Source organism: Catharus ustulatus, chromosome 2 (genome assembly GCF_009819885.2).
Source record: "Catharus ustulatus isolate bCatUst1 chromosome 2, bCatUst1.pri.v2, whole genome shotgun sequence".
Classification (NCBI taxonomy): Eukaryota; Metazoa; Chordata; class Aves; order Passeriformes; family Turdidae; genus Catharus; species Catharus ustulatus.
The window spans coordinates 124,240,286-124,253,781 of NC_046222.1; the positions used below are offsets into that span (position 1 = coordinate 124,240,286).

At 62.2% G+C, this 13,496-nt stretch overlaps 1 protein-coding gene across 11 annotated transcripts in view; it reads right to left on the reverse strand.

The window, feature by feature from the left end:
* Nucleotides 1-152: 152 nt before the first annotated feature.
* The window catches only part of STIM1 (stromal interaction molecule 1), a 68,605-nt gene continuing 55,261 nt past the window's right edge, over nt 153-13,496 (reverse strand). For 2 of the 11 annotated variants that reach the window (XM_042779007.1, XM_033052002.1), the window contains exons 11-12: nt 9,587-9,653; nt 153-1,675 (exon numbers count right to left, since the gene is read on the reverse strand). In XM_042779007.1, the coding sequence (XP_042634941.1) occupies nt 1,123-1,675; nt 9,587-9,653 (620 nt within the window). In that variant the 3' untranslated portion in view covers nt 153-1,122. Of the gene's footprint in view, nt 1,676-6,612; nt 6,632-9,232; nt 9,654-12,821; nt 12,903-13,496 lie in introns of all 11 variants that reach the window. The other 9 variants (XM_033051998.1, XM_033051997.1, XM_033051999.1 and 6 more) reach the window with 8 other exon arrangements.

A 13,496-nucleotide genomic window follows, 5' to 3' on the forward strand; every position in this document is an offset into this window, starting at 1 on the left:
GGGGCAGCCCGAGGTGGGGCAGGGGCTGTGAGCAGCAGGATGTGACCCAGAGCGTGCTGAGGGAGGACAGGAGAGCCCCTGGGAGCGCTCAGGACGGGCTGAGAGCCGGGCCAGGCTGTGCTGGCAGCGGGCACGGGCTGGCACAGCTGGGGACACCCTGGGCTGGCACAGCTGGGGACACCCTGGGCTGGCCTCAGGGCAGGGGGACCCTGCCTGTGGGAGCCACAGAGCCCCCAGCAGCTCCAGGGCAGGACTCTGTCATGGTCCTGCCACCCAGGCACAGCCTGTCCCCTGCCCTGGACAGCCCTGCTGTGTCCTGGTCCCTCCCTCTGGCCCTGCCGGCCCTGCACAGGGGACACGGGACAGAGGGGACAGCTGGCACCTCACTGTCCCTGTCACCAGGGTCCCCAGCTGGGGCACGGCGGATCCGGAGCAGTGCAGGGGACTGGGGAAGGTGCCCAGGGAAGTAAAACCGGGGACAGGGACGGGCTCCTTCCCTCCCGTGTCCCAACCTTCCCCGGCCACCGGGCAGAGCAGGGTGGGGACAGCCCTGTCCCCAAGCCCCCAGGAGCACACAAGTACCGGCAAGGGCAGAGCCCTCCCTGCTCCTGCAGAGCCAGAGCTGCTCGGGACGGGCTCGCCTTCCCCGAGGGGCCGGGCAGGAGAAGGGACTCGGAGAAACGAGGGAGAACCGCAGCGAGCGGAGTCACCCCGGGGGGAGCCGGGCAGCCCCGACCCTCCATCAGCCTGTGCAAAAGTTGGAGGAGGCAGGAAAACGAATTAATAACAACGATAAAAAATAAAATAAAATTAAAAAAAAATAAAACAAAACCACATTGAAACCAAACCCAAAGGCCGCGTGGCTGAGCGGAGCAGAGTAACTGAAGCCATGCACAGCGAAGGCGGGACCGCAGCGGGCGGAGGGCAGGGAGGGCAGGGCCGGCTCTTCTCCCGGGGGAGCCGGCGGCCTCGCAGCTTTTTCGTCTCGGAGATGAGGAAATAAATAAGTTTAAATAGCTCCTGCCGTGCCGGCGCCGGGGGTGACTCGGGGTGCGGGGGGTGCCGGGGCACGGCCGGCCCCGGGCCCGGCGGGGACGCGTCCGGGGGTGTCCCCCCCACCCCCTACTTCTTGGTCTTCTTGAAGATCTTTAGGGGGAACTTTTTCCTGCTCTGGCCGAGGTCAACCTCGTCGCCCGTCAGGCTGCTGTCCTCGTCCCCCGGGCTCTTCTTGGCGGCCAGCTGCGGGATGCGGGTGTTCCTGTTGCCGCTGGGCCGGCAGTCAGAGATGGGGGAGGGGGTGTCGGGCTCGGTGGAGCTGGGGCTGTGCGACCGCGACGAATCCGAGTGGCTGGGCTTGCCGGCCGCCGTCGGGTGGCTGATCTCCCCCAGGCTGGAGGACTTCTCCATGCCGTGGTTCACCATCATCATCTTCTTCATCACCATGGGGCTCTCGGGCAGCCGCTCCTGCAAAGCCGCCAGGGCGGGGGGCTCCCCGTGGCGGCTGCCGCCGTTGGGGGTGGGCGCGGCGGGGCCCGGGGCCGCGGGCGCTGCCTCCTCCACGGAGCGGGTCAGCAGCGTGGGCCGGGCAGCCAGCAGCTTGGGCGCCGAGCTGGGGATGCGCTGCTGCTCGCTCAGGTGCGGGATGGAGGAGTCGGAGTCGCAGCGAGTTAAATCTCTGCGGTGGAGGGACAGAGAGGGGCGGTCAGTGCCGGCCCGGCCCGGCCAGCCCCGCACGCACCGACGGGCTGAGGGGCGAGGGGACCCCCAGGGACCTGCCAGGAGCCCCTGCCCACCCCGCCCCCGGCTCTGCCCCATGGCTCAGCGATCCCCGGCACGGGGCGAGCACCCCGAGCAGCCGGGAGGGAGCGAGGACACACATATATATAACATATAAAATATATATATGCAATATATATCCGGAACCAGGCTGGAGCCTCACCCCTCCCCATGGATCCCAGCTCCCCCCAACCCCGGTGTCCCCCCAGGTCCCCCCAGCCCTCACCCCATCCGAGCGTGCCCCGCGCCCCCCGCCCCGCCCGGCTCAGCCGGTGCCGACCCCGAGTCCCGGAGCTCGGGCATCCTCCCCGCACGCAGCCAAGCCCAGCCCCGGGTTGTGTTCGTGCCCAGCCCGTGCCTGCCAGGCGGGAGGCAGGAGCACGGGGGAAATGGCAAGTCACAGCTCGCTCCTGCCGGCCCGATGGCTGCTGGCCCACGGCCCCTGGCAGGTGCCGGCGTGCCCGGACAGAGGGGTGAGGGGGGAGCGGATGGGAGGCGAATGGAAAGGAGAGGAGCGAGGGAAGAGAAGCGACAGCGGGGGAACAGATGGGAGGTGCTGACCTGTCCCTCGCCCTGCAGCCCCCTGATCTCTGCCCCTGATCTCTGCCCCTGACCACGGGTCACCAAAGCTGCCTGAGCCCCCAGATCACCCCTACAGCACCAACACCTGCATCAGCCTGGAGGCAGCTGGGGAGACCAGCAAGGGAAAACCTCCTCAAGAGAGCTGGCACCTGTGGACACGTCCAGCAGAACTGGGGAGATGTTCAGGAATCCCAGAAGGTTTGGGTGAGGAGGTACCGTGAGGATCACCCAGTGCCACCCCTGCCATGGCAGGGACACCTCCCACTGTCCCCAGGCTCTGCAGCTCCTGTCCCCAGGCTCTTGGTGCTGCCCTTGCCAGCCTGGCACAGTCCCAGCTCTCCAGGCTGTACAGGTGCCTGTGGATGTCCCCTCCCTTCCTGCAGGGTGTGACACAGCCCCAGCTCCGTGTCAGGGCCGTGTGTGGGGCTGTCCTGGCTCCCCGTGTCCCTGTCACCAACCAAGGCATTTCTCAGTGCCAGCCCTGGCTCCCCGTGTCCCTTCACTGATGTTTCCCAGTGCTGGTGCCAGTCCTGGCCCCTGAGGAAGGCACTGCTCACTGCTCTCCTGAAGTGATGACACAGGCTGGAGTCCTGGCTGGAGGTCAGACAGGCCCAGAACATTCTTTTAATCTTGGGACAAGTGCATTCCTTTAAAATCCATGGAATAGTCGGGCCCTGGTTCAGCAGCTCTGGAGAACACCTCAGTTCCAGCTGTGAACAGCCCAGCTCCAGCTGTGGGGAACAGCCCAGCTCCAGCTGTGCACAGCCCAGCTCCAGCTGTGGGGAACAGCCCAGCTCCAGCTGTGCACAGCCCAGCTCCAGCTGTGGGGAACAGCCCAGCTCCAGCTGTGCACAGCCCAGCTCCAGCTGTGGGGAACAGCCCAGCTCCAGCTGTGCACAGCCCAGCTCCAGCTGTGGAGGACAGCCCAGCTCCAGCTGTGGGGAACAGCTCAGTTCCAGCTGTGGGGAACAGCCCAGCTCCAGCTGTGGGGAACAGCTCAGCTCCAGCTGTGCACAGCCCAGTTCCAGCTGTGAACAGCCCAGCTCCAGCTGTGCACAGCCCAGCTCCAGCTGTGGAGGACAGCCCAGCTCCAGCTGTGGAGGACAGCCCAGTTCCAGCTGTGAACAGCTCAGTCCTAGCTGTGCACAGCCCAGCTCTCCTCTCCTCTCCCCAGCAGAGAGCCCCAGGCACTGCTGGCTCTGTCCTTGTCCTCGCACAGGAGCCACAGCCAGGACGAGCAGCCGGAGAGCGGAACCATCCTGAGGGTGTGAAATCCTGGCTATTCTGAGCCGGCCCCTGGAGCCCCTCCAAGGGACACAACTGCCACGGGTCACACGTGTGGAGCTCCCAGGGCCACCTGCAGGCCCTGCACAAGGTCACGGCCGGTGGCCCATGGTGGCACTAACTGGGAGAACTGGGAGAACTGGGGACAGCAGCAGCCGTGAACACAGTGGGGTGTTGGAGCCCGCTCCCAAAACATGGAGCAGCCACACTCCTGGCCTGGGACACCTCGGGGTGCTGCACATGGGGAGTCACTGCCCTACAACCTGCAGCTCCTGTAAGGAATTCAGGAACCCCCTGCTCGTGGGAACCACACCTGCCAGGGGGATTCCTGCTGGGAACTCCTGCCTGGACACTCCCAGGGAAGGAGGCACCTGCTGAACAGGGTGGAACACCCACTTCCAGAGGTTCATGTCCTCCACACATCCCAGGAAGTGCCTCCTTTCCAGGAAAGCCAAGCAGACTTTGGCCCTGAGCCGGGAGAAGGAGCGAGGCTGTGGGGCAGGGATGGTGCTGCTCAGAGCCAGGGACAGGGACAGGCAGGAGGGGATCCTGGCAGGAATGCTGTGCTAACTCCAGGCTGTTCAGGGAGCAGCTGGGAGAGCCCTGAGGGACCCAGCGTGCCCTGGCTGGGGATGGGGGCACAGCAACACCTGCTCCCTTCACCAGCAGGGTCCCAGTTCCACCTTCTCTTCCAGGAAATCCAACCCAACCCTTCTGGCTGCCCCAGTCCCACAGGAGCCATCCAGGTGAGGGTCTGGACAGAAATCCTTTAGAACAGCCAGAGAGCAGCAAATACAGGGAGAAAAGGATTTCTTTCCACTCAGGAGACCTCAGGGATGTGTGAGGAGGGCGAGCATTCCCTGCTGGGCTCTGGAGCTGCCCCTGTGCTGCAGGTGTCCGTGCAGCAGGAGCAGAGCCACCCTGGCAGCCAGAGCAGCACATGACAGCAGGGACAGCCAAGCTCTGCCCTGCAGGGACTGCCCGGGGAGCAGCGCTGGGAACCCGACACCAGGACAGCTGCTCCTGCCGGGGGCTGGGACAGCACAGGGCAGGGCCTCGGGGCCACCACGGCCACTGCGGGGCCACCACGGCCACTGCGGGGCCACCACGGCCACTGCGGGGCCACCACGGCCACTGCGGGGCCACCACGGCCACTGCGGGGCCACCACGGCCACTGCGGGGCCACCACGGCCACTGTGACACCTCCTGGGACTGGGACTGCCCTCCCTGCAGCACAGGGACTGGGGCCCTGTCCCACTCCTGGCGTGGCTGTTCTTGGGGATCCATCCTGTCCCACTCCTGGTGTGGCTGTTCTTGGGGATCCTGTCCCCACTCCTGCTGTGGCTGTTCTTGGTGTCCCTGTCCCCACTCCTGGTGTGGCTGTTTTTGGGATCCTGTCCCCACTCCTGCTGTGGCTGTTCTCAGGGATCCATCCTTCCTGTCCCCACTCCTGCTGTGGCTGTTCTTGGGGATCCATCCTGTCCCCACTCCTGCTGTGGCTGTTCTTGGTGTCCCTGTCCCCATTCCTGGTGTGGCTGTTTTTGGGGATCCATCCTGTCCCCACTCTTGGTGTGACTGTTTTTGGGATCCCAAGGGATAATTCCTGATGGACACAGGAAAGAGCTGGTGGCAGCAGTGCCCACCCTGCTGTGCCAGGCTCTGGGGACATCCCTGCACACAGGACACAGCCACCATGGCAGGGACAGCCCAAGGGACACCCCACGGGCCAGGACAGCTGGCACAGGCACCTCCTGCATTCCTGCTGTGGCACCCACGGGCTGGTTTTGGGAGCAACTCCTGGGATTTTCTTTGTCCCCAAATGAGCTCTTTCTTGGTGGTTCCCTCAAGAGCCCAACAGCAGGGACAGCACTCCCAGGATCACACTGGCTGGGACAGGGACAGCAAGACGAGTGGCCACTCCTGAGTCCATGGCAGGACAAGAGGGAGGGAAGAGCATTCCCAGGACACTGCCATCACCCTGGATGAGGCTCAGCCAAGGCCTGGCCTGCATCCCACTGATTTCCAGGAGGATTCAGGATGCTCCTGAACTGTTACAGCACATTTTCAAGAGGAAAAGCCATCCCAGGACACAGCTGGCCTCGATGGGACCCCAGGAAGGGACCAGAGGAGGTTCCTGCAGAGCAGGAGCCCCTGCCAGCTCATCCTCCTGCAAACCACAGAGCAGCACCTGGACAGGGAAGCACCTGGGAGCATTCCCCCAGCCCAGCAGTGCTCCCTGCTCTCCTCCAGGGATCCAGGCACTCCCACCACCCACAGAGCTCCTGCCAGTGCTCACCTGCCTAAGGCACGATGGATCTGCCCCCTGTGCCTCCCCCACCCCCCTGGACCCGCCCCAGAGGGAGGGAGGGATGGAGAGGAGATGGGGATGGCAAACAGAAGCAGAGAGCAAAGCATGGAGTAAGGAAAGCTTGGAGTACAGGAAGCCTGGGAGAGGAGGAGGAGCAGGGAGGAGCAGGAGGAGGATGGAGAACAAACTCCTGTTTTTCCCAGCCCTGCAGCCCGAGAGGGATCTCTCTGGGTGCTCCAGCTGGGCTCCAGGAGCTGCCCTGGGTGTGCCCCAGCAGCCCAGACCCTCCTGCCTCACCCCTCTGTGCTGGCTCTGGGAGCACCCTTGGCTGGGCTCTGTGCACGGGGCACCAGGGACCAAGGCTTTTCTGATGGCAAATTCCCCGATTTGCTGTGGGGCTGAGCTTGGCACAGCCTCCACACAAACCCAGCACGCTGCAGGAGCTGTGAGTTCCTCATTTCCCTGCACTCCTGACTCTCCCTTCCCTGAGCTCTGGCTGCTGCCTCCCTTCCTGTGCCAGAAGGGCCTGGCTCTGGGGATTTGGGACGTGGTGCTGCTCTCCCATCCCCAGCAGTGACCCCTGAGGCAGCACAAACCTCAGTGCACACCCAGCCCCCCCAGCCCCTCTCCCCCCGGCCCCCCCAGCCCGCAGCCGCTCTGACCTTATTGGTGCCGGATCCTCTGAAGCCAATTGCAAAAGAGAAGCAAAGAGTGAGGAGGTGAGGGAGGGTTCCCTGCCACCCCAGCAGGACTCTGGAGACACTGACCCCCAGCCTGGCTCGGGGGCAGCTCCCTGGAGAGGTTTCCCCTGTGGGCTCTGCCCAGCCTTGGCTCTGCTGGATGGGGAGAGCCTCAAGAGCTCCAGCAGCCCCAGCAACATCAGGGTGGCACACTCCTTCTACCAGGGGAGCCAGGGATCTCTGGGGCTCTGCTCTGTGCCTGGAGGCCTTTCTGAGGCTGCCCTGTGGCTGTGGAGCTGCAGGGATCAGGGAAAGGCTCCAGGAGCAGGGTGTCAGGGAGGAGCAGCAGCGCTTTTGGGGGCGTATCAAAGCAGCGCCTGCTCATGATGCAGCTGGATAAAACAATCAACAGCCACCAAAGCTCATCTCTGGGCACCCAGCTCGGCATTTCTGCTGCTGGGCTGAGCAGGGATGGATGGGGGAGCTGCCTGCTGTGCTGCAGCTGGAGCAAATCCCAGGTGGGAGGGTCTGACTCCTTCTCCTGCATCACCGGCCGGGCTTTGCCAGGGGAGCGGGGAGGGGACAGTCCTGCTGGCACCCAGGGGTGACCAGCTGGGCTCTGACCCCACCATTCCCTCCTAATGACCTCTGGCACCATCCCCTTCCCTGCCCACATCAGATCCCACTTCCCTCTGTGCTCTCAGGGACTCAGGCTTTGTCCTGGGCAGGAATTAATTCCATGTGTCACGGGCCTCAGGTGGGAATAAATCACACTGAAACAGCTCTTCTGGACACAGGACACAGCCCAGGCTGCCAGGATCAGCCCTCCCTCCTGCAGAGTCAGGGAGGCAATGGAAGCAGGGACCAGCAGCATTCCCAGCTTTCACCAGTCCAACTGGGACAGCTGCAATTGAGCTCCCACTGGTAGGAGTTAATTAATTACTCTGCTTCTCATCATCCCCAACCAACCATTACTGAATTAACTGAATGCTGCTCTTTAATTCTCCATTGTGGAGCAGGTGCAGCAATTTCCCCCTCGGTATTCCAGACTCCAGGATGTGCCTGGGGCTGCTCAGCTGGAGACACAGGGGCAGGGAGGGGGTGGAACATCCAAACCAGAGACTGTGACCAAGGCCAGGAGAGATCCCAGCCCCTGAGGGCAGAGGCACCCCAGGGAAGGGGATAATGGGGCAGCGAGCAGGCATGGGTGAAGATGTGGTGAGTGGGAATGTTTCCCTGCCCGGAGAAACAAGGGTGGAAGGACATTCCCCCTCCTCTGCCTCACCCAGGCACTTCAGCCTTCTCCCAGCAGTCTGCTCCCCAATACTGAGCATTGGGGGACTGTCTGTAATTGTGCCATGGAGAAAGCATGGAACAGAGATGGAACGAGCTGCCCAGGGCCACAGGCAGCACCTGGCAGGGACAGGACTCCCTGGTCCAGCACAGCCTTCCCACTGCCTGCAGGGAGTGCCTGGGACACATCCCCTGATCCAGGGGATCCCACAGCTGCAGGGACACCTGGGGCCAGAGCACACATCCCCTGAGCCAGGGGATCCCACACCTGCAGGGACACCTGGGGCCAGAGCACACATCCCACTGATCCAGGGGATCCCACACCTGGGGCCAGAGCACACATCCCCTGATCCCACACCCGTGGGATGAGGCTGTTTGGGTCTCACTCAGGTGGGAGCCCCCTGAGGATCCTGGTCCTGTGCTTGGGACACACAACACACTCCTGACTCCTGCCAGGGCCCCCTGCAGCACCAGGCAGGATTCCTGCTCCTCCTGTCACCAGCACAGTGAACTGGGACAGCTCTGGGATTTAGGGATGGGGATAACTGGGGTTTAGGGATGGGGGATAACTGGGATTTAGGGATGGGAGATAACTGGGATTTGGGATGAAGCATAACTGGGATTTAGGGATGGGGGATTACTGGGATATAGGATGAAGGATAACTGGGGTTTAGGGATGGGAGATAACTGGGATTTAGGGATGGAGGATAACCAGGCCCTAGGATGTGCCAGCTCTCCAAGGAGCCAACTGAAAGGGACCAAGCTAAAGCCAACAAAAGCAGCTCCAACTCTCTCCTCAGACACCCCTGAGCCAGAACACCCCCATTGCTCATCCCTACCAGACCAGAGGCAGGGTCACTCCAGAAAACACTCCTGAACTGCCACTCCAGCACCTCTGAAAACCATCCCACATTTCTCCAGCTGCTACCTCGGGGTGCCCACCCACCCTGTTCTGTTTACAGTTCACCTGTGACGACCCAAGGAGGTCCAGGCTCCGAGCCAGGTCAGCTTTGGTGGGCAGCTCTGTTAGCTCCTCACAGCCCCTTGTTTAGGGAACACCGAGCACCTGGGAGCTCTCATTTGCTCAGCTACAGTAAAACAACAGCAGGGCACTTGGGAATGCCCATGGAACCCTCCTCAGAGGCTCCAGCAGCTCGGGAGAGCAGCGGCAGGAACCAAAGCGGGTAAATCATGGAACAAAGGCCCGAAAGAAAAGGGCAGCAGGAACATGAGAGGAAGAGCACCCCAGCAAGCGTCAGCTGAGAGGCACAGCAGGCAGGAGGCAGCTAGAAAAGAAACAGCAATATACCCAAAGCTCCCAGTGCGACAGCGAACTCCAGAGGTGACATCAGGAGGGGGCAGGTCGGGGATGGAATCCATCTGGAGGAAATAAGAGGTGGTGTGATGGTAATAGATAGGGTGGACATGGCAAGCAGGAGCAGCGGTGGTGGTGGATGAGGAGCAGGAGGAGCAGGAGGTGCAGGCAGGCGATGGGCCGGAGGCGGGCGATGGGCCGGCGGCGGGCGATGGGCTGGAGCCGGCCGGGTCGCAGCTGAAGGAGTGTCCGGAGCTCAGGCTGTGCATTCGGCGCAGGGACACTCGGCCCGGCCGCGCGGGGCCCGGGGCGCCGGGCTCGGGCTGCGCCGCCGCGCTCTCTACCAACCTCTGCGATCCGTGGCCGTGCTGCGGCTCCACCAGGCGCTGCCGGACGCTGCTGGCCAGGGCCGGGGCTGCAAGAGACGGGCAGGGCTGAGGGCACGGGGGCACAGAGCTCTGCCAGTGCCAGTGCCATCCCAGCAGTGCCATCCCGCTGGCACTGTCCCACTGGTGCCATCCCATCAGTGCCAGCCCAACAGTGCTGTGCCATCAGTGCCATCCCAACAGTGCCATCCCACTGGCAATGTCATGCTGGTCCTATCCCACCATCCCTGTCCCACTGGGGCTATCCCACTGCCACCGTCCCACTGGTGCCATGCCATCAGCACCATCCCATCAGTGCCATCCCTCTGGCACCATCCTACCAGCCCTGTCCCACTGACACTGTCCCATTGGCACTGTCCCACTGGTGCCACCCCCCCAGTGCCATCCTACTGGCAATGTCACACTGGTACTGTCCCACCATCCCTGTCCCACTGGTGCCATCCCATCAGCACCATCCCAACAGTGCCATCCCATCGGTGCCATCCCACTGGTGCCATGCCAGCAGTGCCATTCCCCCAGGGCCATCCCACTGGCACTGTTCCACCATCCCAGACCAGCTGCCACCATCCCACTGGCACTGTCTCATTAGAATTGTCCCACCATTCCTGTCCTGCTGGCACCATCCCAGCAGCACCACCCCACTGGCACCACCCCTCTTCCACCAGCAGCACCCCAGTGCCCCTGTCCCACTGGCACCACCCCACTGGCACCATCCCAGCAGCACCACCCCGCTGCCCTGTGCCACCAGCACTGTCCCACCTCGTGCCAGCAGTTAGGGCCTGTTTAATGCAGAAGCAGCTCGAAGCTGGCGCTGAACATGCTGGATTAATGCCCAGCCCATGGAGAAGTCCAGCATTGCTGAGGTAGGTGCCTCTGAACACCTTATCTGAGCATCTTGCCTGACACTGAGAGTGGCTGCAGATTCATTGCTCCTGCAGCCACCACCCTGCTCCTGGAGAGCCAAAACTGGGCACTCCAGGGCCATTCCACTCCCACAGACATCTCTGGGTGGCACAAAGCAGGAGCCCCAGGTGAGCAGCCCAGTGCTGGCACCTGCAGCTCCAGTCCCAGAGCTCAGCACTGCTCGATTCCAGCATTGCTGTGCAGGGGCAGCACCAGGAGCAGCACGGAATCACACAGGGACTGGGCTGGGAGGGACCTCAAATCCCACCCATCCCACCCCAGCCATGGCAGGGACACCTCCCACTGTCCCAGGTGCTCCAGCCCCAGGGTCCAGCCTGGCCTGGGACACTCAGATGGGGCAGTTCCCTGGTTGGTTGAAAACACTGGGGTTGAGGATACTGGGCAGGAATTGTTCCCTGGCAGGGTGGGCAGGGCTGGGTGGGATCTTGGGCAGGAATTGTTCCCTGGCAGGGTGGGCAGGGCTGGGTGGGATCTTGGGCAGGAATTGTTCCCTGCCAGGGTGGGCAGGGCTGGCACAGGGTGCCCAGAGCAGCTGTGGCTGCCCCTGGATCCCTGGAATGTTCAGTTCCAGGTTGGACATTGGGGCTGGAGCAGCCTGGGACAGTGGGAGGTGTCCCTGCCACGGCAGGGGTGGTTTTGGGTGGGATTTGAGGTCCTTCCAACCCAGATTTTGTGGGATTCCTTCCTGATTCCTCCATGCCTGAACTGGTGACTCTGCCCCCTCAGTGGCCTCACCTGCTCCCAGCCTGTTCCATGACCACTGGCTGATCAGCCTGAGGAATATTCTCCTCTGGTTGCCAATTCCCTGGTTTGGGGACTCCCATGGGAATGTCCTTTGATCCCCAGCACCTGAACTGCCTTCAAAGCTCCTGGGGATCTGTGGCCACACCTGGCTGCAAGTGGAGCCCCTGAGCAGCTGCCTGTGCCCCACACTGGCCCAGGGTCACCCCCAGAACCAGGGCAGGCCCCTTCCCCTGCCTGGAGCCTTGGGATGCTCCCCTCCATCTGGGAAATCCCCTCCCAGGCAGCCAGGCTGGCTTCACTCATCCCTGGCTGCCATCCCACACAAGATGTTCCCCTCTGGCAGGAGATAAGGTGTTCAGGATTGCTCAGGATTTCTTATGTGCATAAGAAATTAATGTACAAATGGGTTAAAAAGATGCAGAGACAGGAAAGCTCAGAAATGGAGGAGGAGGAGGAGGAGAGCTCCTTTGGGAATGGAAGAACCAGCAATCCCTGCTCCCCAGCTGGACACACAGGGCTCCTCTGGCAGAATGACTCAGGACTGAAGGATCCACAGGGACACCTTTCCAGGGGAAGAAGGAACAGTTCTGGCAACTTGGCTGTTTCCACCCCCCCAGGGTGAATCCCAGCCTTTCCCACTGCTCAGCTGTGCTGCTCCTTGCTCCCTACCGTGCCCATCCATGAATCTGGAATTTTTCATCATCCACCTTTGTTTTTCAGCTCCAGAGCTTCAATTCCAGTTTGGGAATCCCAGTGTGGAGGGTTCACAGGGATCTGACTGCAGAGTAACTCCCTGGGGTGATGGATATCCGATACAGATTTCTTTTTCCCCTGTGGATCCCTGTTTTTTCCTGGTGTTCCACCCCTCATTTCCCAACTCAGCACTTCCCACCTCTGTGCTCTCCTTCTCCAACACCTGCCCTGCCATGAGCTCAGGGGCACAGGCTGGGATGGCTCCCCAGACCCACAACATCCCTCCAGACACACTTTGAGCACCATTCCCAAATTCCCTGCCCAGCCTCCCAAGGAAAGCCCTCCCTGCTCGAGGCTGGCACACCAAGGGAAGGCTGCCAGAGGAAGCCAAGGCCAGGAGGCTGAGTGCCACCCCCATGGCACTGGGGCTGCAGGGGACAGGTTTCCCTAGGAGGTGGCACTGCTCAAAACTAAATTTAGGGGTTCTGGGGGAACACGGCACCGGCAGCACCTGCGGGGAGGGAAGGAGGTGGGATGGGACAGGGATGCTGTCACCTCCTCCTGGCCTCACTGGGCTCTCAATCCCCACCTCAGGGGTAAAACAGAGGGAGTCCAGCCCTCCAGATTCCCTAAGTGCACCCAGGAGCTGCAGCTGAGATTCTTCATCCCACCAGACTCTTCCTGGGTTAGTGCAGGTGGCGAGGGCTCAGTGAGGACAGACACAGTCATTAGTTCCCGTGCCAGAAAGATGGAAAATTGGTGGATGTATTTTAGTCCAGAAGAAGGCCAGAGGGCAGAATAAAAAAACAGGAAAATATAATTGAAGAGAACCAAACCAGGGTATTTCCAGAGGGACTGATCCTCCGAGGACAGCGAGGAGCGGTCGCTGAACCTGCGCCCGAAAAGCCAGGCTGCATCTGGGGGGCAGCCAGGACAGGAAACAGAGAGATGCCATTTACTGGGGGAAGCACCACGGGTCCTCAGCCACACCTCTGGGCAGGGGAAACTCAGCACTGCTCTCCTGAGGGTTCGCACACAGAGGAAAGGATCCTCCAGGGAAAGCTCCCTTGCTCTGGGAATTGGGGTGCCAGCTGCAGGAGGGGGGCAGGCTCTGCCCAGCCCTGGGTGATGGAACTGCAAACGCTCCCTGGACATGGCTCACCCCAGTGTGAAGAAGCTGAGGCTGAAATCAGGGCTGAAGGCTCACACCTGGCCCAGCTGAGCTGCTCAGGTGTCACCTGGGCTGCCCCAAGCATCAGTGCCCAGCTGGGGCCGTGCCAGGGCTTTATCAGAAATGTCTCAGCTCCATTCTGAGGGTCACTGCTACTGACACAGAGCAGGAGCTCTCTGTTCCCCAAAGTTTTGATGTCCCCAAGCTCACCTGACCCCACAAAGGGTGGCTCAGCCCCCATCCCTGCAGAGCCCTGGGAACAGACAGGGACCCCAATTCCTCCTGCACTACCCAAAGCCTCAGAGCTCTGCCTGCCCCTGCCCTGCCCTGCCCAGCACCA